Source organism: Daphnia carinata, chromosome 6, assembly GCF_022539665.2.
Source record: "Daphnia carinata strain CSIRO-1 chromosome 6, CSIRO_AGI_Dcar_HiC_V3, whole genome shotgun sequence".
Classification (NCBI taxonomy): Eukaryota; Metazoa; Arthropoda; class Branchiopoda; order Diplostraca; family Daphniidae; genus Daphnia; species Daphnia carinata.
The window spans coordinates 7,960,125-7,983,230 of NC_081336.1; the positions used below are offsets into that span (position 1 = coordinate 7,960,125).

At 38.2% G+C, this 23,106-nt stretch overlaps 2 protein-coding genes across 2 annotated transcripts; both read right to left on the bottom strand.

Moving 5' to 3' along the window:
* Window positions 1–1,069: 1,069 nt before the first annotated feature.
* On the bottom strand, window positions 1,070–10,289 carry LOC130702410 (homeobox protein DBX1-like). The gene is made up of 5 exons (XM_057524085.2): window positions 10,165–10,289; window positions 9,292–9,754; window positions 7,988–8,311; window positions 7,773–7,903; window positions 1,070–1,541 (listed from the first exon to the last, which is right to left on the bottom strand). The coding sequence occupies exons 1-5, from the start codon at window positions 10,246–10,248 to the stop codon at window positions 1,296–1,298; spliced, it is 1,248 nt and encodes a 415-aa protein (XP_057380068.1). The 5' UTR covers window positions 10,249–10,289; the 3' UTR covers window positions 1,070–1,295.
* A 502-nt stretch (window positions 10,290–10,791) lies between these two features.
* On the bottom strand, window positions 10,792–15,118 carry LOC130702412 (cysteine and glycine-rich protein 1-like). The gene is made up of 7 exons (XM_057524091.2): window positions 14,943–15,118; window positions 13,731–13,941; window positions 13,466–13,620; window positions 13,169–13,310; window positions 12,957–13,094; window positions 12,753–12,866; window positions 10,792–10,927 (listed from the first exon to the last, which is right to left on the bottom strand). Exons 2-6 carry the CDS (start codon window positions 13,825–13,827, stop codon window positions 12,790–12,792), a joined length of 609 nt encoding a protein of 202 aa, XP_057380074.1. The 5' UTR covers window positions 13,828–13,941; window positions 14,943–15,118; the 3' UTR covers window positions 10,792–10,927; window positions 12,753–12,789.
* Between the last annotated feature and the right edge of the window lie 7,988 nt (window positions 15,119–23,106).

Below are 23,106 nucleotides of genomic sequence, written 5' to 3' on the forward strand. Positions count from 1 at the left end.
GGGTAGGGTAGGGAAGAAGGAGGTGGAATGGGGAGGTAGGGGTCTACCGTTTCGCCGTTTCACGACCGTAGTGGTGGTGAGGCAGCGTAAAAAGGATAGGGGGATTCTATAGAGCGTATAGCTCCGCCCACCTTCGCCTTCTTCCCTTTCCTTTTTTCCATTCCCCTACTTTTTTTTTTTTGCCCTTGCGCTTATCGTCGAAAACCCCGCCGCTTGTGTTTTGTTTTTTTTGGTTTTCGTCTTTTCTCCATTTTTCTCTCCCTCCCCCCTTAAAATCGAAAAAAAAAACCACGGGATAAATGGATGTGTTATCGTTTCGGTATCATCATCGACGAGACAAGTTATTCTTTACGTGAAACAAAAATTGACGTAATTAAAGTATATATATTTACCCCCGAAATTCGTATTGAATCAATTAACAATAAAAAATTGCCGATTCTTTCGTTTTTTAACGAGCAATTTTCAGACAGTTAAATTTAATTGCTAATTGATTTGTCCATTCATTTGTGGAGGGAATCACGACGTGCTCGGCGTGAATGATTTCATTTGTTATTTTTTTTTTCTGTCTGTACTTCTTACTCTTCCAACGGTCGTACATAAATTATAAATTTAGCCCCAACGTCACACAAACAAGTTTATTTTATTTTTGATAACTGACATGCGTTCACCATCAAGAAGACCCCAGACAGGACAAAAAGAAAAATAACCGGACCGGTGAAAAAAAAGCAGTCGACCTTGAACGCCATGAAAACAGTAATAAAATAAAATCCATTTCCATTTTTCTTTTTTGTTTTGAAAGAAAAAAATAAAATGTATTTCTTTTTTGTCGCACGTGGCAGGTTGGTGTGTTCCCATGACCGGATCATCATCTCCCTCCATTGTCCATATATTATTTTCTATGAAAATGAAATGGACGTCTAAGGCAGCAATAAAACGTTTCAATCGGTTGAATCATTTCGATCATGACTTTTATTTATCCTCCCTTTTTGTTATTGTTGATTTATTATCAACAGACAATTATTTGGCACACATTGACAATGAAAATGTTTTTTTTTTTCAAAAAAGGGTAAGATTTTGGGATTTTATAAACGAAATGAAATCAAAACATGGAAGCGAGTGAAATCGAGAAAATGGTTACATTTGACTTTGAGATCGATTCTTAAATTATTTTTTTAAATATTATGAATAAATAATAGCACATGGTAGCGAGGAATGGGACAACAAAATACGTGTCGTGTTCATTTCAAATAAAAGAAAAAGTAAATAAAAAAAAAAAAAATGGCATTATTTTTTTTTCAACGAATTTCATCGAGACAACAGGTGGCGCTAATCGATTCATTGGTTGGCGCCGATTGGTTGCTCGATTTCAAATGATGGAACGACGTATGGCGGGCGGCTCTTTCAATTTCCGAATCGCTCAAATCTGGATGCGGATTGTTCTTGGTTGGCAATGTCTGCGATCTCGACCCACCATTGGCCAACAATTCGCGCTCTTTCGAATTGCGCCATTTCATACGCCGGTTTTGGAACCATATTTTCACCTAAATGATAAAAAAAAAAAATTCCGAAAAACAAGAAAAACAACCAAACTGAATTTCGAATGGCCCAACGCAAAGTGGAAATGTTGCGAAATGGCAAGTTTTGTAAGCGAGTATGACACATTGACTTTGTCCGATGATGGGGCCGCTTACATGACCTACATACGTCATCTACAACGCACCTGTTCTCGTGTACAGTTACAACGCAGTTCCCAGGCTATACGAAAAACACACATGTATTTTTGAAAAGAAAAACAGCACATTTGGGTTGCCAATTTTCATCCAGGCCATACCCTCCCATTCCCTTCTATTTTTTTAATGGCGATGTCAATATTCATTCCTGTGTACATCCGCAAGCTGTTGCGCACTTGTTTGTTGTTATTTATTTATTTTTTTTTAGTGTACCTGGCTTTTTCTTTGAGGGAAGGGGGAGGGAAACGAAAAAACAAAATGGAGCTCATCCAAATGTCCATTTTTGTTTTGCAAAGGATCATTTTTAAAGAAAAAAAGGCAATTGCAGCGAAAGGAGAAGTTTGAATTTCAAGGTGATCGACTTTCGCAATATGTACGCATAAATTAGGCAGATAAAATAAAATAAAAATGCGGCGAAATTCTGAAACTACGCATTCTGCTGATTAAATTGGATTTTGTTTTTTTAATGTTTCGCAATTAACATTTTGAGAAGATAAACAAATCCCGTCGACAGTGTGCACACGTACGGTAAATGGAGCCTCGACATCAAAGTTATATTTACTTCCTACGGCTAGAATCAAGTAAAAACCGTAATAATGAAGCGGTATCCGTACGTGTGTGTGTGTGTGTCTCTTTACAATTTTCGATATCCAATCAACAGCCCGTAAAACCACAATCAAAAATATAATCCGATTGGGGAAGGCCATCATTCATTTCCCTGCAGGTGTGACCGGCAGGTGGTAAAAGATAAATAGATTACATTTTTTTTTTTTTTTAAAAGGGCCTTTTTAAATGTGTGTTTTTTAAAAACAGATTTCAATGTTCGAAATCGATAAACGACACTGTAAAAGATTCCGCCTCCTCATACAAAGTTGTGCCTACCACATTAATGAAGCACGAACAGAGAGCTTTCGAAAATGAGATTCCTCGCCATCTATTCAAAATGCTGTCAAATCAAGTTGGCCCCCCGTGAGTAGCGACGGAAGCCATTATGCAAAAGTTTGAATAATAATCGTTACACAAAAAAAAAAAATGTTTTTAATTAACGGGTGATAACTTGCCTATAGACCCGTCACATTTCACGAATGTTACAAGCCATCTGCAATTCGCGTCATTATTTTTCAGAAGAAAAACGGAGTTTTCCTTATCACTAAAAATCAAATTAACTATTTCTATAAATATCCATTTAATTGCTACCTACTGCGAAGGAAACAAGCAAAAAGAAAAAAAAAGAGATTCTCTTTATGGACGAGTTTACTCCCACGGATTTTGGCGGTGTGTACTACGAGCGTGTAGTAGTAGCGTAGAGTGCCATTGGCATCGGTTGCGCAACGCGTATACGAGTCCAAGTCACGGCCAAGACACAAAAAAAAACCGCACTATTGGCTGCGTGAGCGTCTATATGCTGACGGCCGTCTACGACCTTGAACGTTATTGCAAAGCGACTGGCTGCAAAATGTCGTCACGATTTCAAGAGACTTTTTGCGTCTTTTTTTTTTTCTATAGTCGCTCTCCCCTCCTTTTCTTGCTCTCTACAAGGTTGACGTCAATGGCCGCACGATCGGCGGAGCAAAACTTGAAAAAGAAAGAAAGGGGAGGAGGGGGATAGCCTTCGGGCAGCTTTGCAAACCCAGGTGACGCTAACCGACGCCACATGGCCAATCGAGTCAGCATTTAGTGTCACGTCATTTTCGCCCTTTTTTTTTTTTTTTTGGGGGTTTCAGAGAGAAACGGGTTTGTTTTACTGCGTCTGTTTTTTTTTTTGTTTGTTTTTTTTTGAGCCACCCGTCATTCACGACGATGCAATCGGAGAAAAGAAATTGGACTCGATGACGACGTTGCGTCAATACGTGTCTCGCTTGCCTAAGGGGGGGGGTAGAGAGAGGGGCTCACGAGAATATTGTTGTTGATTAAACGAAGATCGTGCAAGTTTCAGGGGGGTTAGACGACGGCAGCGCCATCCGACGGCGGAATTAGAAACTATGATCGCAATACAACTATTCTAGATTGTTTGTCTTTTTAATATTTTCTTTCCCTTTTTTTTTAAAGGGAGGGGGGGAATATCTACCCCATCGTCGACACGTAGTCAACCCAATTGATGCGACATTGTCGTGCGTTCGTTTTTGTTTGATATCGAAACGAGGTTACGCACGAAAAATACAAAACAAAAATCGAGTCACGCGAAATTGCTGGCTGCTGTGTTTTTTTTTTTGTTCCCCCACCCCCTTCAACATAACAGACAGCAATTGTTTTATTCTAGCTACTGGCGATTGTATGTTCACCCCGTGAAGAGGGGGGGGAGGGGGTAGCAAGAAATAGTTTGAGGGAAACAATGGTGGGGATATGTATATTATATTGCATAGCAGGTAAAAAAACAAAAAAAAACAAATAAAAGAGAGGGAGAGAAAAAAAAGTTGTGCCGAGTAGCCAATTATTCGGTCACGAAAGTAAATAAAAATCTTCCCCTTTTTTGTCTTTTTTTGGAAGAGGGGGGGGGGGGGTGTTCTATTGCGCATTGGGCAGGTTTCACTGTTCACGCTATCGACTCATTCCCTTTTTTTTCTTTCCCGTAAAGAATGGGGGTGTGGGAGGATAGGGGGTGAACAACAATAAGGTAAAAACAAAAAAAAATAAAATAAAATAAAATACAAAAAAACGCAGGAGGAAGGAGAAGAATTGCAACGGATGTGCTAAGCTTTTGTTTTATTTCACAATATCGATAAAAGAAAAATCTCCCGGTTATTTTCTATTGTGGTGCAACATTTTTTTTTTGCGAAAAAAAAAAAAAACAACAACAAAAGTTCACGTTTTTCCCCTCGCTATGACGAAACTATGACAGCTGCACGTTCGCACGATAAGTCCCGTGGAAATTAGGAAACGATTTGTCATCATTTGCGCGATTTTTCCCCATATCCATCAAGGTAGTTCTTACTGCGACCGCTAGGTGGCTCCACGTAGCGGAAGACATTAATAAAACCGCATGACCACATCAAATAAAAAGGGTGAAGAGAAAGAAAAAGAATTCTTTTTTTTTTACGAGCTTGTTAACTCATTACAATCATTTTTAAGCGCCTAATTTTACAACCGAAACCTCTTCCTTTTGTCGTCGCAAAGCTTTGTTACAAACCGACCGGGAAAATAAAAAAAAAAGGAGCTCAATATAAAATAAAGAGGATAAACGAACTGTGGCAAATAGACGACGACATTCATGGCTCATAAAAAAAAAAAAAATCCTTTTCACACATTAAGAAAAGAAAAAAAAAACCGAAAAGGAAAAAGTTAATTTTCTCTGATCGTTTGAAAAGTCAATCGGCAACATATTGTTTCACGTCGTGATAATTAACGTTTCATACTCAATCAATCAACCACCAGCAAAAAAACAAGCCCACCGTCAGTAGCAAACCAAACCTTCAATAAATCGCAATCGCACGTTGAATAAATCAATTCATTGTCGATGAACCCATTTTTACAAACAACGACAAATCACGATGGATTACGTACTTGTCATATCACGACAGACACGAGGAAAAAAAAACGTATATATATATATATACGAAAATGTGTTTATTGTAATAAGAGATGGCGCGACTGCATGGGCGGATCCAATCATCTTTCAAACTCTCACGAACAGGCGGCGTCGTTGCAACCATCAACGTCTCATAGCCTCACCACCTCGCCCCCCCTCCCATATTGTCCCACCCACACCGCCTACCGTGAGCAGCCGCGCATATTTCGTGTATGTGTTTTTTTTCGCAAAGTTCTCCCGCTGTGCTGTGATTGAACGATTTTTTTCACTTCCCCTTTCCTTCCTCTTGATTTTTATACATCACCCAACGTACGTCAAAAGATCCCTTTCCTTATCACGAAAAAAAAAAAAAAAAAAAAATAATAATAAAATGGCGACTTGTCACATGCAGAACTTGCCCGGCAGTGCATGTTAGGAAAAAGATCGAGTCGAATATATTATTATTATTATTATTATTATTATTATTATTACACATGATGAGAAGGCCCTGTGCAAAAATGGAGGAGGGTTTTTCTTGGAAACTGCCGAAAGAAAATCGAGATCAAGAGGTTTGGCCGTTTGCCGTATCTGTCCCCTTTCTCCTACACTCTCCTTCCCCCCATCCCCCGAAACGTGTTTATTCATTAGTTTTTACTCCGACGTTAGATGCTTCACGATAGAAAAGGATGGAAAGAAAAAAAAAAAAAAAAGGAACACATCTTCCGCACTGCCAAAAACAAGGTGACATCTGCTGACGACAGCTGATGGCGATTATTATAGACCCCCTCTTCCTCCCACCCAGCCCGGCTCTTTACACCCAGCGCCTTCTGCTTTTCTCACTTGCAAAGAAATGAAATTGCTCTTCGATCCCCTCCTACGACTCGTCTTCCCTTTTTTCTTTTGACATTCTTCCATATTTCCTTTTTTTTCCAAAAAATCTTTTATCATCGTTGTCCAATCAACCATTCATGCCTAAACATGTTTTGGATTGGCTTTCTCCTACCGCTGATTCCCGCCACATAAAATGATCTGATTGATGTCGTTTAGAAAAGAAAAACGTGTTAACTAACGTTAGTCTCATACACACAAAAGACGGGCGAGCATTTGTTTGTTTGTTTCACGCTTGATGGCGGCCAATAAAGTGGCGCAACGTGACGGGACGCTTTGCACGGAGCGTCATCTCTATTGCCGTTGAAATTGTATGACCGTCAGACTGTTCGCTAGTGGATGGTGAGGGGGGGGGGCGAAGCTACGACGCCAACACACAAAACCAATAATAAGATTTATATAATAATAGTAATAATAATAATAATAACAAATCAAATGTATATAAATGTGCCGCTGTCGCTCGGGTAACAGCTTGCAATTTTTGTTGTTTTTTTTTTCTTTTCGAAGCGAATGCAACAGGGGCTTCCTAGTATTTCATATCTCTCTCTTTGCTTTTCTTTTATTTATTTCGAAAGAAAAAATAAAAATATTTGAAAAGGCCCAAGTTTTGAAAAGAAAGAAAAAAAAAGCTTCTGATTGCATTTCACGCTCGTTGTTAAGTAACAGTTATCCCCCCCTCTTTCTTTAATTATTGAAAATTACGATCGCTAATTGGCTTGCACACGACAACGAAGCCTTGCGTACCTTTCCTTTCTCCATAGATTCAAACGAAAAGTTATTTTCAAAAAAAAAAAGAAATCATTGTGAATCGTTAATGATTTCTTTTCCCTCTTCGGTTTCTCCTGGATGACTAATAAGAAAAAAACTCAAAGGATTTGATGATGTTCTAAATACTCCCGATTCCGCACGCGACGTCATATAATAATAATAATAATAATAATAATAATAATAATAGAAGGGGGGAAGAAGAGAGGAATGAAAAAAAAAAGGGAAAAATAAAAAAACGAAGAGGCAGGCAACGGCTGGGCTGGCACCAGCTGGGCTAGACATCTATCCCCCCTCCCTCTTTCGGTCCGTCCGTCCCGGACTTGTGCCCTCCCCCTTTTTATATAGGCCGACGTCGTCAAAAGGGAAGAACGAACGCAAAAAAAAAATAAAATAAAAAAATCTTGACTCTCGGCACCCCTCCCATCATCAAATCACGTCACTGGCAGCACCGCGATGTTCCCACACCCCTTTTTCTTCTCATATTATGTATGCAATATAATATATATATATATATAAAGAGATATATATATATATTATCAGTCATACACATCTAGGACATGGGCTCAAGAAAAAAGAAAGGGCCTTACTTCAACGCTCTTAACATACACGTGGGGATGGGCCTTGAAAAGAAGATGAGCGCGCAAGGGGGGGGGGGGACAGGCCGTCTGAGTTCTGGGTGCCTGGTTTTTAATCACGAAATCTGAACAAGCTTTTTGTCCATTGTCGGAAATTGTACGGCTGGACAATGAATGTCAAAAAAAAAAATGGATAAACACGAACAGGCCGTCTTGTAAGGTAGTAAGTGGAGGGGAGACCAATCCAATCAAGTCGAAATGAAAAAGAGACGGGCGAAAAAAAAAAGAAATAAAATGATGTTTTACCTGAGAATCTTTGAGGCCTAATTTCTCGGCCAGCTTCTTACGTTCCGGTTTGGAAATGTATTTTTGTATTTGGAAGCGGCGTTCAAGTCCGCGCCGCTGCAGTTCCGAAAAGACTGCCCGTCTCATCATTCCTGTCAAATAAACAATTGCAAATTCAATTCCCACGGTTTAAAGACAATTTCTTTAAAAAAAAAAAAAAAAAAAAAAAAAAATACCTCGACGGGCTCTGGGCCGGTTGGCGGAATTGTTGGCTGGGCCAGCCCCGCTATTGCTGGACGTAGCGGCCGCAGCCAAATTGACGACATTAAAATTGTAATACGACGATGATTGACTCAATCCCGACGTGGGTGGTGGATGCTGCTGGACCATCGACGTATTGTAGACGGAATTAGCCATTTGATTGGTAACACAAGCGGCCGCAGCGGCGGCCGCTTGTAGCCACGGATACGTCGACGAAGATGAACCCGCCAAATTCGAATTGTGTTGACGTCCAGAGATATCCGCATTCAATCCGGCCCTGATTTCTCCTGCGAGTCGATCTGTTTAACAATCAATTCAATTTTTTTAATTTTTGTTAGATAGAATAATAATAAACTAAAGTTACACACGTAACCCAATCCGCTCCCTTTTTTTTTTTTTTTATAGTACATACACAGAGGACAATGGCGGTTAAGTGGCAATTTACACACACGAAAATCTTTATATCCTTAAGTACACACAGTCCATTTTGGAACGTGTTTGCTCTTCTAACCTCCCCCACCTTTATATGGGGAACTACAAAAAATGGGATGATACTAGGACAAGAGGGCCCATTTTTTTTTCCAGCAGTAACTGTATACATATGTATACACTAGTAGACATATAGATATAATAAACCTAATAAACTCACTCTCAGTGTGTCTATTCCAGTCCTTTTTTTCCGGTCAAAACCAAACATTTTTCTCTCTCCCCTTCTTCTTTCTGTTTGTTCAGCAGTTTCAGATTTCCCGCTGCTTTCCCGAGCGGCCCACCCAACCCCAACGACTCAATATTTAAGCCCTCCCCCCCTTTTCTCTCTTCTATTTATCTTGTGTTAACCTCAAACAAATCAATCAGCTACAGACGATGGATAAATGATTGTTAACCGATTAACAAATAAAGGACTACGATTTTTTTTATTTTAATGATTTTGAAAACACGACAGTTCGGCCCCCCCCCCCCCCCCCGCCGGCGAGAACATCACAAATGAGCTCATTAAAAGAAGCGACTAGCGTAATGATGAAAATATAAATTTTGCCCATCGTTGATTGTAACTAAGAAAAAAAGGTGATATAACTTGAGTCGAACGACATTGAAGCAAAAAGTTTTTTTTTTTTTTCAAGTTGTTCTATGGGAACGAATACGATAACCTCGTTGCTAAACGAATTGATGAGCTCATTAAGAATTAAAAAAAAAAAAGGGGGAAAAACTTTGAATCGAATCGTAGGGAATAAGCACTAAGATTTCTAATAAAAATAAAATTAGATTTGATGATTTTTACCTGAAAAATTCGGCTTGTTGGCCGTTTGCTGTTGGATGAGCGGATGAAAATACGAGTGCAGATGATAGACGGGATGAAACGAGACATTTTTGGACGTGTCGTTTTGCTCGCTAACCAAAGATGACGCGTGATGAGGTTGAACGGCTTTCAATTGCTGGGCAAACTCTTCCGGCCCGAGTGGCACAGGAGACGATCTAACAACATCTTGCGCTGGCGATTGACGTTCGTGATGAATGTCCAGTCCGAGAATAGCGCTGACACCGAATTTCAAATAAGGTTTGATGATTGCCGTTTCGCGATGACGATCCGATGATCCCACCATCGGTTCGCACTTGACGGAATCATCCGCGTTCAATTGTTCCGCATCCTCTTTTGTCACGTCCAACATGATACCGACGCACTCGATTATTCTCCAGGTTTGAATAAATTTTTTTTTGATGATCTGTCCACGTTTTTTTTTTATCTAAACCGAAAAAAAAAGTAAATCAATTCGAACGGCGGGAAAGTTTGAAAATGACACAACTTCAAAAAAGGGAAATCACAGTCTAAACAAAGATTGCAATAAACACATTTGACACTGGACCAATATTACATGTGTGTGTGCTAACCTTTCTGGATAGGATCTAGGCTCAACGGAGTCTATATCTATCAACTATATATCTATCATAAAAGTTGGGGAGAAGCGAAAAGCAAAAACGAAAAAAAAAGAAAAGAAAAGGAATATATATATATATATATAAAAAAGGTGGGTTGGGGTGGCGAAGGAGAGTGATTTGTTATTCAAGAGAAGAAAAAGGAGGAGCTCCTGTGCAGCATCCGGAGCAGAAGCTGTGAGGGCGGAGCTTCCTATATTGTACAGACTCACTTACTTACTAGAATAAAAAGGGTAGCGCGGACCGTTCCAGAAACGAATAAAACACGGCTCAAGTGAGCAAAGCACAGCCGGTATACGGACATTAATAGGCAAATCGTCCTCAGCGTGTTACATGCAATAGAAATTAAATAAATCAAATGCGAGTTTGTAATTTATGTTTAAAAATGCGCAGAAACAAAAAACCTTTGAAAGTTCCAAAATATGTTGTAACTCGTCGAAATGAAAAGCCTGAAATTTAAAAATAGAAATAAAGTTAGATAAAAAGTTCAATTTGAAATGTAATACATACCCCAGAATTCGAACGTAGAAAATGTCAATATTTTCCAATGCAATTAGAATAGTATATTGGCACCGAAATTTACGATATGATAAGACACTTTTTTTTTTATCGAGTCCAAATTATCAGGCAAAAAAAAAAAAAGGAATTAAGAGGAACAAAAAAGAGAATTAACGCGTCGATGGTCTTGGAAACGGCGCGTTTTTCACTAAGAAAAATGCAATTAGGAAATTTAATAACAAAAAAAAAAAAACATAAAAAAAAAGAGGGGAGAAAAACGGAGGGAATGTTTATGCGGATGTCGACTCGATGGAAATAATCAAGAAAGAAAAAAAAAAATTGTTTGTAGACTTACATAAGAAGGCAGCTTAGGTTTTTTTAAAGATATACTTAGCAACAAAAAGAGTAAAACAGATTTCACTGTATCCCCGCGCGTCGTTCAGCGGTGGGCTCTGGATCCAAAATTCAGGCTGTGTCATTCAAATCTGCATAAAGATAAAAGAATCGTTTAACATATAATCAAATACAAATACACGTTGAAAAGAAAAAGAAAAAAAAAAAACAACTCGTAAATCAAAAGATCGACCCCCCTGTTGGAATTGCGGTAGCAAAGGGCGCACTGTGTACACACACTGGGCGCATCTGCAGTGTCTCTCACTGGCCCCTTTTTGTTCATTGTGCGTTTAGACAAAAGCCTATTTCACGCGTTCAAATCTCTATGTACAGTCGAAAACATAAAAAGAAACGGTTGGTTTGTTGTTGTTGTTTTTTTTTCTTTCTACGACGACAAATCAAAAACGACAAAAAGGGGACATCCCTTCTGGAACGTTAGACCGCAGAGTTAAACAAATCAACAAATAATAACGGATGGAAAAAAAATGACGACCGACACGCGCTTTGGTGTTAGGTCTGTTACACGCTCTGTCACTTTGTTGTTGGTCCATAAAAAAAAAAAAAAAAAATGATTTTTATGTAATATAAAAAAAAAAACATTTATAATGAAATGTTGGGTAATATTAGCTCCAACAAGAGGATTAGCCTTTTTGATATCCCCCCTATCTGGGAATATATATATATATTTTTTTTGCATGGTTTACTGGAAATCCAAAGTTGGGCGTGTCACACGAGCTGTGAAAATTTGGATCGAAAAAAAAGTGTCGAAAACACCCTTTTCTCCCTCAAAAAAAAAAAAAAAAAAAAATGGTGAGGGGTGTGAGGGTGGTAACGGTTGGGAAAATGCCATTATTTCCAATTTTTTTGTAGCCCTCGTATGCTAATAACAACAATAACAATCCTACAAAAAAAAGGGCTGTTTTTTGGGTGTATACTTTATTTTTTTTTTTTTTTTACGAAGGGCGGGATTATTCTACGAGAAAAATTCTAATAAAATAGGACCCCTGTCGAAGGGGGTACGAAAAGGGACCGATGACCATTAACACGTTGGCTATTATAGAAACGCGGCCGCTAACAAGTCCAATTAAATCGCTAACATTTAATAATATAATCAATGAACTTGAAATCGAGTCGAAAAGCTCAAAACATTGGCGCTAATGAACAAAAAAAGATCTTGTCAAACCACCCAATAAAAAAAGTTTTTACAAGTTTGCCGATAGGTGGCCAACGCCATCTTGTGGCCACATCCTCATTACACTCAAAATACTTGATAAACCGGGTAACTTGAAAATAACAAAGAAAAAAGGGCCAACCAAACCGTGAGAAATGTCGTTTCCAAGTAGCTGATGAACATTTTAAAAAATCTGAAAACAAAGAAAATATCCGCAAACACAAACAAAGAAAATAACGCGATGCGCGTCCATGCAGACACACGCACACTTTGATACGCGTCACGACGTCGAGACGATCGAGGTCGGCGCACTTAAGCGCCGCCACCCTTTCATTTCATCCTCATCACGAGACAAATAAAAAACAAATGATAAACTAAAAAAAAAAAAAAACTACGAAAATTGAGGCCGCGCGATTCGGAGCAATGATACGAAAGTGGAAAGGACGATAATGTGCACGCAGAGAATAAAAAAAAATAAATAAAAAGATGTCTGTCGAGAAATTCAATATTCACGGCACGATACGAAATCAAACTGAAAGTTCTCTAATTCCACGTCTCTTCATTATGGTGCCAAAAATGATATCGGATATGTCATTCATCTATCTCTCGAAATAAAAAAAAAATTTGAACGCAAAAACAAAAAAGGCACACGCACTGCGACTCAAAGGCGAAACGGCCTACATTCTACGCAATTTCTTTTGTTCTCTGAACGCCCTACATGAATAGCAGTAAGAAAATGAATTTACCTGCACGTCCGTAGCTGTCTCTCAGCAAAACAAAAGCTTATTCAGACATTTGCAAGACTCCAGCTCCTAGTCCGAATCCGTAGCCTTTCGGTCCAAATTGTTTTCCATAACAGCCTGGAAATATTTAATGCGCATTGCTTAATTTATCACTTTCTATGATCAATTTGTTAATTACGAAATGAAATAGAAATGCAAGAAATATACTTTTGCAATAGATTTCGCCCTCACGTTCACACAATGACGTCGATTCGAGTCGTTTATTGCATGACAAACAGGTAAAGCAACTCTTGTGCCAACACGAACCTCCGCCCATCATTTTTTCGGCCATAAAAACCACTTTGCCTAGAATCCAAACACGAAAGAAAAATCACGATTATTTAAAATTCAATTCCCCTCTCATCTGAAAACGTTTTTACCGCATCGACGACAGTCAATCTTGGATCCGAATTTGCTGTAACCATTTCCGTTGGTCTGTCGTACATTTGTTCCTCCGTTAGCTAAAAGTGGGGCCACATGAGCCTGTGCCAATTGCGGTATATTCGAAGTTGGAGGGCCGTTCTAAAAACACAACAGAAAAAAAAGATATTCATTAGTGATTCGTCATGTTTTTCAAGTGTGTGATTCACCACAGGAAAATATTTAAACAGAAATTTTCTAACAAAATAAAGGAAAAGAATTTGAAAAAAAAAGGGAAGTACAGTAAATATTTATACAATGTATCCGGTTCCGTCATCCATGCTCAGCACTCCAGCTCCGCCGCCGTAACCGTAACCTTTGGGCCCGAATTTTTTGCCGTAACAGGACCGACAGAAGAGCTCGTCGTCGTGCTCGGTCGCGTTCGTGCTGTCCAGCATCTTCTTGCAGTTGGCTGTACGTTTGTCGTCGAACGTTGTCACATGGAACAAAAACAGGAGAAACCGTTAATCAAATATTTTTTAATAAATAAAAACATGTTAGAATTTTTTTTCTTGTTTTTACCGCAAGCGAAGCACATCTTGTGGAACGATTTGCCAAGGGCCATCTTCTCTTCAGCAAAGTAGACATTCTTTTTGCAACGAGGACAAATGCCGGGCATCTTCCTCGTTTTTTTTTTTTTTGTCTTCGTTCAAAATCAAAAAAACGTTTCTCGTAATGTCTTTAAAATGACGGCCGTCTTTCGCACATTGATGTTTACGAATGCAGCAAATTCCTAAATGAAAACAGTTAGAAAGAAAAATATGTTAGGAGATTGTCATTCAAGATGAGTACATCAGTCATTTTTCGTTTCAAACTCTCCATAATGACGATAAACATTCGTCCATATTTAACACACACACATCCGGTAGTGATGGCGTTCCAAACATTTCACAGTCTAGTTAACAACAATAAAAATTACATACACACACTGAGAAAAAAAAACAGCCTCGCCTTTTCCCTTTGCTTTCCATTCAGGACAGGAACAGAAAACACAACATCCTTCGACTAAAAAAGAACACAATGAGTTTGATTGTCTTTTCCTCCAAGAAATTGGTTGGGGCTACATGAGACAGAGAAACAGATTTCATCAAACATCAGCTCACGAACGCTATGCCGAGTGAAGGCAACCGGTAATGAGATCAAGCACCGTGACCCGAGATTTCCCGTCACGACATTCAATTGGATTAGAGAGAGTATTGCACAACAGTAAGGCGCACGACATACACAGTTCAACCTTTCTCCACGAAATTTTGTTATTTTCCGAACAGGACTAACGACATGTGGTGTGTGTCGTACTCAATTATGAAAACAGAACACGACATCAGTGGTTTACCATTTTTCCCTCACACACTTGCAGAGCGCAGCAAAAGTGTTGTCGATTCTAGCAGACATGTAAGTTCCTCTTTTTTGTCACGTGATCAAAATACAACACAAGGTGATCAAGTCCCAGACACACGTTTTCAAACGTTCACAATTTCAAAATTCAACACTTGCTTTTGGAAAAATGAAAAGATATATCTCGCATCGATCCTTTACTGTACACAATCTACGAACAGTTTAAGAAAAAGAACTAGAAAAATCGATAGCAGACGACCACTTGTTTGCGCGCCAATGGAATTCTCACCCCTCAGAGAAAAAGAATTTGCCCGTTTCTCTTTCTCCCCTCCCCCCCTTTCTCCACGATGTCTTCAATCGTCCATCAAAAACAACATCAAAATTGTCTTAGTACCGTACCTTTTTTCTGTGTAGAGATGCAAAACGGCGTGCAATGTCGACTGACGGTAACAGTAGTGTGCTGTCGTCTTTCCGAAAACAAAATAACAGAGTCACGAGTTGTTCGTTTCGCTTCACTCGAATGTTTGTGCCTCTCGACGACGACCTGCCGTACAAAAGTAAAAACCATGCGGCCGAGTTGATGCAGGATGGGATAGTAGAGGGAGGGAGAGGGACCCTCAGGGCCATCTGTAACAGCGCCGCCCTGGTGGAATCTCTTAACAAGAATTTTTAAAACTGTGACGAAATAATGAAAAAAAAACCCTCTCAACTGAGACGATATGAATGTTGTTTGGAATCGACACGAAGAACTAGTGGAGAGTAAGAAAAAACAAAGAAACAAAAAATATGTATATAGTCGGTAACAAAAAGAAGAATTACGATTCGACGATAGCGTGATGTGCATCTCGCACGGCATTGTTTAGCAGACAACACAACGGGTCCCGTCATCTTGCAATCGACGTGTGTGCGTGTCGAATGGAGATCTGAAATGCGATACGGCCATTTTTTTTTCTTCTTTTTTTTTTAACCGGTCGTTGTCTAGTCTTCCACCCTAACTGATTCCTCGTGTAATGGAACGCTGTTGAGAGAGAGAGAGAGAGGAGGGGAGGAACGAAATGATACGGCAAAGGTGTGTGACGTCACACAGTGCCCTCTCTCAGGTCGTCGTTTTACACCGTTGAAATCCGATAAAGTCTCGAGTATGGAAATACACTGTCGACGATGAGCCTTGTCCACAGCGTGTTCATACTTTCGTGTAAGGTCCACCCATGTTCGCCGTGTAAATCTCTACTCTTTTTTATGTTTCAAGTCTCTTCCTCATCCTAAAGCTTCTTTCAATCGATACATTTGCATACCGAGTCATCGGTTTTTTTTTTTTTTCCTTTTTTTCTCGGCTTTGAATATGGAATGTTTCTGTATTGGATTTCGGTAATGTAATTAAAAACAGAGAATGAAGAAGAAGAAAGGTCTGTGTGACGTTCATGTTTTCTTTTCTGAAAAACAACAAATGTCAACGCATTTCACATTTCGGATACAAGATGGCGTTCATACAACCATCAGTCAAGAAAAAAATAGGGAAACAGTTAATGTGCCATTGTTGCAGGCATGAATCTCCTCGACTTGGAGAACCGGGATAAAGCAAATGATCAAGGCTACATACCTGGTGTCTAGATGATTCAACCTTTTTTCCTTTAAAGAAAAGATGCCTTTAAAACAAGAGAATCCCGTCGGCCAAAACGGGATTTATTTAGACTGGACGGCTACAGCAGGGAGCACTGTCTAGCAGCCAAATGGAGCTTCTACTTCTTTTTTTGTTATCACCCTTTCTGAGAAACTATTTACGATGTACCGAAAACCCCCAAAATAAAATTGTTATTACTTAAAACCATCCAAACAAAACAGAAAAAAAAGGTATTTTTGACAAGTCTTTGTCACCTCACGGGGTCGGCTAAAAGAAATGCAATTACACTGCCACCTGGATGCAGAACTATAAACATTCCTTCAAGAAAGATGTTCTCAGGCAAAAAGAACCCTAAGCATTTTTTGGCATTCGAGTTTTTCGACGTTTTCCTGATGACGCCGTCAGCCGCCATCTTTAATTCGAGTTCAATACAAAATGTTGACGGAGAAAAGAGCAATTTCAGGGATTTCATTTACAACACGTTATTAGAAGACTGAAAATCAACAGACAATTCTGTGAAACCATTCGACATTTAAGGAAAAGTGAATGTTTTATTCGGTCATTATTTTCAACAAAAAACAAATTTCTGACGAAAATGGAGGAGAAACAGGGCGACGTCTTTCAAGAGGAAGGTCTTTACTTCTCTTTTTCGTTCGTTTCTTTTGTGTATTACAACTGAATAAAAGAACACTTGGAGCGTGTAGTCTGAAGAACTCGCTCTTGCACAACGACGTCTCGCCATTGGAAGCCATCGGTGGCAGCTCTGTTCCTGTTTAGACCCTTTTATTCAAATGCCTTGGACCGTTCTTTTCAACCAACAAAAAAAAAAAAAGAAAATCTCAACTTTTTCTTCGTCAAGAGGCATTCTTTCTTTTTAATTTTCATTATTATTATTTTCCAAGGGCGTCATTATAATGTATATCTGATTTATTCAATTCGCTTGAAAAATAATAATAAACAAAAATGGCTTCTCATTTTGGCGGGGGGAAAACTGTCTGATAAAAGAAACGACGCAATCAGATTTTACGTTTCTAGTTTTTTGCAGTGTTCATCAACACCTGTTTCGAACACACACACAGCTCGATCTTTGATATTTTTTTACCTTACATAAAATAAAAACTAACAGTGCAAAATCAAATTCCTGTTTTTTTTGTTTTTTTTTAAGTCAAGTGTAAATGAACTTAAAAGGGCGTTCGTATCGATTCCAAAGCCGCCAAACATTTGAATATTGCTTTTAAAAAACGTTCGTGTTGGCGGCAATTGTTCAACTCGATCACTCTAATAGCAAAAAGGTTTTTTTATTTTTTTTTTTTTTTGGAAAGAAAACAATTGAATGTCTTTCAAATGGAAGAGATAAACGAGTAAAGTAGACTCTTTCGGGAATAATCCGGTTGGAGGGCGGGAATAATGGTAGAAGGAATGTTATTCTACCTGTTCAAGAGAAGCAAACTGTTCTTTTTAAAATAAAATAAGCCTTCCAGCAGGGATCAATGTCACGTATATATAGACATGTGGCGTTCACCCCCCTTCCTTTAGTTATGTGTCCAGCAGGTCTTTTTCCAAATTTTTTCAAAAATGTCCTTATATGACTCGAGAAAAAAAGGAATCAATCTGTGCCAGTCAACCAAGGGTGAGTATGTCCGTCTGTTATTTTTTTTTTTATATACACCCTTTTAAAACGAATCAAAAGGAACTCTTTCAATGTTCTCCCCCATCGTCTACAGTTCTTGTGTATCTGCCACTTAGCATTCCCCATTTACATGTCGGATGTTGATGAAATTTTTTTTTTTTATGATATAAAAATAAGGGGAGGATTGATACAATAATATGAAAAAAAAAAGTGAAAATTTTGAGTTGGTTTTCTCGCTAAAATGGAGGGGAAAAAAAAAAGAGGAGAGCTATTTACCAACACCACAAAGCGTTTTAGATATGATGTAGCACTCGGTCAACTGGAACAACAGCATTGTTGATGCACGGAGAGAAAAGAGCCGATAAGAATTGAAAGAGCTCATTCCTCTAAATATATATAAAGGAATCGTGACTCTTCGTTTTTTTTTTCTTTTTTCATTTGCCTTTTTTTTTTCAAATAAGAAATGAGGAGCAGCACCGATGGTGAAAATTCGATGGACAAAAGGAGCTGTTTCTAAACTACCTTAGTATTATTAAAAGCAACAGACTCTCCAACTTCAAAAATCAACTTTTACTTTTATTCAAAAATTTAAATATTCTTCTTTTTTTTTAAAGGTCCCGAAACAAAACAAGAAGATCGTGATTTCAACGTTGCACGGTCTTCCCTTGCCAAAAAAAAAAGGGGGCGGTAGAAAAAAAATAAATAAAAAAGTTAGGCATATCTAATCCTATATAGTTTGTCCAGCATTTTATATCCCCCCATTCCTCCTCCTACAAGGATACCCTCCCCCCCCCCCTTAAAAAAAAAAAAAGAGATTCAGGAAACTGGACGTACCGCACCGGACCATTTTTTTTTTGTTATGTTTTTGAAGTCTTTGGGGCTTCAAAGAAACGGAACTTGATATTGGAGCTGTCCGAACAGTTTAGTGGGTGCGCTCCAGTCGGTTGCACGCGTTCATCGCCAACGGGGGAAAAACCGTCGGGACTCTTTTGAAATAATTCGGAATATATATATTTAAAAAAAAACAACGTCATGTGGGCGTTCATGCACAGCACTGTCCGTCTTTTGCATCCCAACAAAAAGAAAAGGTACGTTCTTTTTTTGTTTTGTTTTTCACATATATTTAAATTGCGACAATGTGTCGAGAAATAAAAAGTAGCAACGAGAAAGAAAAAAAAAACGGGAGCCGCGTTGTTGATCATCATCAACATGTTCGCGTGAGCTGCGAAAAAAAGGTCAAGTGCGTGATGTTTCGATCGACGTGAAAGAGCCTCATTTTTCAGATTGTGTGTACAATCTACATCGCCTGCGGCACAACAGTCCGTGAAAAATGCGACCGCCAATTCGAAAAAAAAAAACATCCATTTTTATACGAAAGAAAATAAAAGATGATTCCATAAAAAAAACGATGCATTTATTACAGGTAGAAAATAGAAAAAAAGGGGGACGGTTGGGTTCATTGTCATTACCTTTCCATTAATGGCTGTATGTATATATTTTTGTGACGTTCATCGGTCAGGTCTTGAAATGGAGTCATCTTACAGTCCCCCCCTGTTGCTGCTGCTTTACATTTTATAATGACCGTCATTAGATGACATAGACACGTTAATAGCAGCTCCCAAGAAAACAAAAATGTTCACATTTTATACAGAAAACCTCCATCTTGAATCGATGTGACTGAAAATGGAAACATTTTTTTTTTTTTTTTTTTTGAAATTGCCGCCATATAGACGCTCCATTAATTACATGCGCGTTGGCACGCAACTCTAGGATCCTTTGAGAAACAAAAGAGACCATCATCTCTTTCTTTTTATGTGAAAGGGAAAACCACTTGAAATGTTTCAAGTGCCTTACAACATCTCAATCGTGTTGATTGATTTTTTTTTTTTTCAAAAAGAAATTGTACCCCGGCCAATTTAAATATCTGGCAGGGTTCGTTGACACGTTCTTTTGTTTTTTTACATTTTTCTCGTTAAGGCTAGTGATCTCGAACATTTTTCGAAGAAAATTCTTTTTTTTTTTTTAAATATATTTTGAATTAAAAAAAAAAAGGACGCCATTTTCCAAACGATACGCTTCAATAAATGCAACACTGCAATTCGTGAGAGAGAGATCGATAGTTGTTATCTTCGGGAAAACATCCAACATGGTCTCTTCGGCCATTGTACAAGAATCCCAGTGAGATCGTGAACATTTGCTCGCGATATATATGAAGAGAGAAAGTGTCTAGCGGACATCATATAAGAGATGTCGTGTGGCATCCTGGGCGCCTTTTATCTCGCACGAAAAACGCATTTCGTGCAACACATCCCCCCCTCCTCCCTTCCTTAGAGAGAGAAAAAAAAAATAGAAAGTAGTGAGGTCGACTCGTTTTCACAAAAAAAAAAAATAAAATAAAACTAATAAGGTATATATGCTTATTGGGCGTGGTGTGGTGTTGTACTTTCACGACAGCCGTGATCCTCATTTGTTTATCGCGAAAGAGAAAGTGATGATGGGATGATTTTTAATAATAGAGAAGAGAAAATGTTTTTGCCCCGTTATGTTTTACAAATTTGTTTTTTCGTTGGAGAAGAAATGATTTGTTTTCAATTTTTTGAACATTATCGAAAATTGTCAGCGATTCGTGAACAATGTGGGCTCCAAAAAAAAAAAAAAGGCCTTTGTTTATTTTGGGGTTGTGTTGCAAAAGGTAGGGAGGGGGGGGGATAACAATTGGATTCAAGTTTTCCATTTTGTAGGTGTGTCTGTGTATAGAAGCGAAGCCGTGTGACGACCAAAATCTGTTCGAGTGTGTCGACAATATCCCCAATGACTCGACTATGACGTCATTTAACCAGGCGACAATCACGAAACTTAAAGGGAAAAGGAAGTTCGCGACCTTTTTTTTTTTACAAAGCCAATCGATTTACATTTTTTTTTTTTAAATAAAAATAATTTTCTTGCATCTGTACAGAAATGGGTGGGATGTAGAATAAATATTTAAATTTTTTAAAAAATGTGATTTTGAAAAACTAACAAAGAAAAATTCAAAGTTGCCTCTATTATTATTATTGGAAAATAAAGAGAGAGAGATGAGAATATGCGCAAACGCCCCATCGAAGAAAATTGCCATGTTGTGTGCATCTTTTTTTTTTTTTTTTTATATCGGCAATGATTAGAAAGAAATATTCGTGAGTCGGTCGATCACCGAAGAACGGGATTTCATGATTATTGTGGGCTTTAAAAAAATTTGAATATTTTCTATTTTTTTTTTTTTTCTTTAAATTAGACTCTATAGTTAACTGACCCAATTGGAATCTCGATGAACGGCTAACAATGAAACAAGACAATTAAAATGATTGAAATAAAAAATTCCGGAGAGCTTATTAGCTTCACAGGAAATCATGACTGGACGTCAAACATTAAAGTCACCACTTTATGCATCAGAAATGTAATTCCTTTTGATGTATTTCAATTGTTATCGAGTTGATAAACGACGTGTCTTGCGGGGGAGCTTACACACATAGAGAATTGTTTTCATTTTGCCCAATCAGCGATTGGCCATCGTGATGGCAGCAACAGCTGCCTCCTGTTCAAGACAAATATAAAATATGGCGCTTCCTGATGATAAACCCCGTTATCTTTATGCAGATGAAAAGTTTCCTATTATAGTATGTACTTTATTACGATGATTATAATATCACGAAAGAAATGTATTTTTATTTCTTGTGTCTGTGTGTGTGTGTGTCCGAAAATGTGCTCATATTCAAATGAGCAGCAAGACAGCGCCATTTTCACGAAGGCAACATCTTTTTTCACGTTACAAGTTTTCGCCGTTTGGTCGGTCTCACGGTTTTCCGATGCTTCCACCTGCATTACACACAAAATATATACAACTAACCGATAATTGACTCTCTCTCTCACTCCAGGCTTCTTCCTTTTTTTTTTCTTCCCCTTCTTTGACTACAGAAATTGAGGAAATCACCAAAAAAGGGAAAGAAGACCTTCCAATGCCCCTTTTTTTTCTTTCGTTTCCTCTCATTTCGACTATGGGGAGGGGGGGCTCATCAGCTGCTGGACGTCACCTTCTACGTATTGAATACAAGAAGGGAACCTGTAATATATCTGATACATTTAAATTCAGACACGTGATGAAATAAACTTGTAAAAAAAAAAAAAAAAGGGCGAACATTTTAATTCCTCTAGTCGTCTTTGGCTTGATGATATTTCCTCGAAAAAGAAGAGACAAAGAGCAATTTGAATGAGGGTGAAGAACATGTGCGAGCACCGGAAAAGCTACGACCCTTTATTTTTTTTTTATTTTTTAGCCGTGGGAGAGATATTTTTTTCCGTCCTTATGTTTTCCTTTTTTTTTTTCTTGTGTCTTATGTTTATATATCCTATCTCTATTTTTTTTTTTTTTCTCAATGAAAAATGGATACCTGTCAAATGAAGGAAATATGGAATTTTTCAAGACATTCCTCTAGTGGCTTGTAAAATAAAAAAAATAAGAAATGTTTCTTTCAGATCGGAAAATAGAATTTAAATGCTATTGTACGGTACGTACACATGTCCGGAAATAAGATTTTGTCTTGATAAAAATAGAAAAAAAAATTGTTATCATTTTTCTTTCTTGAAATCGCAATCGTCCGTTATTCGAAAGGATTTGCCGATGAGTGAGGCAGATAGTTTCAGTATATAACTGCAGTTGGCATTCCTCGATTATTTCTTAATTCCTAATGAAACAATGTTAAGGTTAACTTGCATCAGCATTTCGAGAAAGAATCGAATCAAATCTCGAACACGTTGCCAATTGGCCGTTCTTTTCTTCTTTTTTTTATCTTTGACCATTCACTTCAATTTGGCAATACTGTTTTTGGCGGACGAATGAAGTAAAATGTGTGTGGAGGGGGGTGGCGACACCCTGTGGATTAAAACCAATTCGTTCGCATATAACCTTGGCGTATTTCTGTGTTTCCACTAATTAAATTTCGTGATGTTTCGAAAGAAAAAAGTGTTTCCAACTCGAACTTTTTGTGAAAGACACGAAATTTATCACGGACGTTTACTCAGCCGACCGTGAATGTCTCAGTTTGATGAACGATCGTGTGGTCGTCTAAAAATAACCTCCAAAAAAAAAACGTACAAAGAAGATGCTCTTTTTATACAATATAATCAGAGTGGGAGGAATGTGTACAGATTTTGAAGAAAAATGACATCAAAACGTGCACATAATTCCCCCAGCACTGCGTGTAATCACAAAGATGGCCGTCGTCTGAATTACAGTCTTTTTCAGCATTCTTTCATAGCTCTATGTAAATCCTTTCATT

What these genes read in the sequence shown, in the direction of transcription:
- LOC130702410 (XM_057524085.2), bottom strand. Translation starts at nt 10,248, where the DNA reads ATGTCCGTATACCGGCTGTGCTTTGCTCACTTGAGCCGTGTTTTATTC. An exon ending in CCGGCCCAGAGCCCGTCGAG is followed by an intron (nt 7,904 to 7,987) that starts GTATTTTTTTTT and finishes TTTATTTGACAG; the next exon opens with GAATGATGAGACGGGCAGTC. An exon ending in TAGGCCTCAAAGATTCTCAG is followed by an intron (nt 1,542 to 7,772) that starts GTAAAACATCAT and finishes TTTATCATTTAG; the next exon opens with GTGAAAATATGGTTCCAAAA.
- LOC130702412 (XM_057524091.2), bottom strand. Translation starts at nt 13,827, where the DNA reads ATGCCCGGCATTTGTCCTCGTTGCAAAAAGAATGTCTACTTTGCTGAA. An exon ending in ATGACGGAACCGGATACATT is followed by an intron (nt 13,311 to 13,465) that starts GTATAAATATTT and finishes TTGTGTTTTTAG; the next exon opens with AACGGCCCTCCAACTTCGAA. An exon ending in GATTGACTGTCGTCGATGCG is followed by an intron (nt 13,095 to 13,168) that starts GTAAAAACGTTT and finishes TTTGGATTCTAG; the next exon opens with GCAAAGTGGTTTTTATGGCC.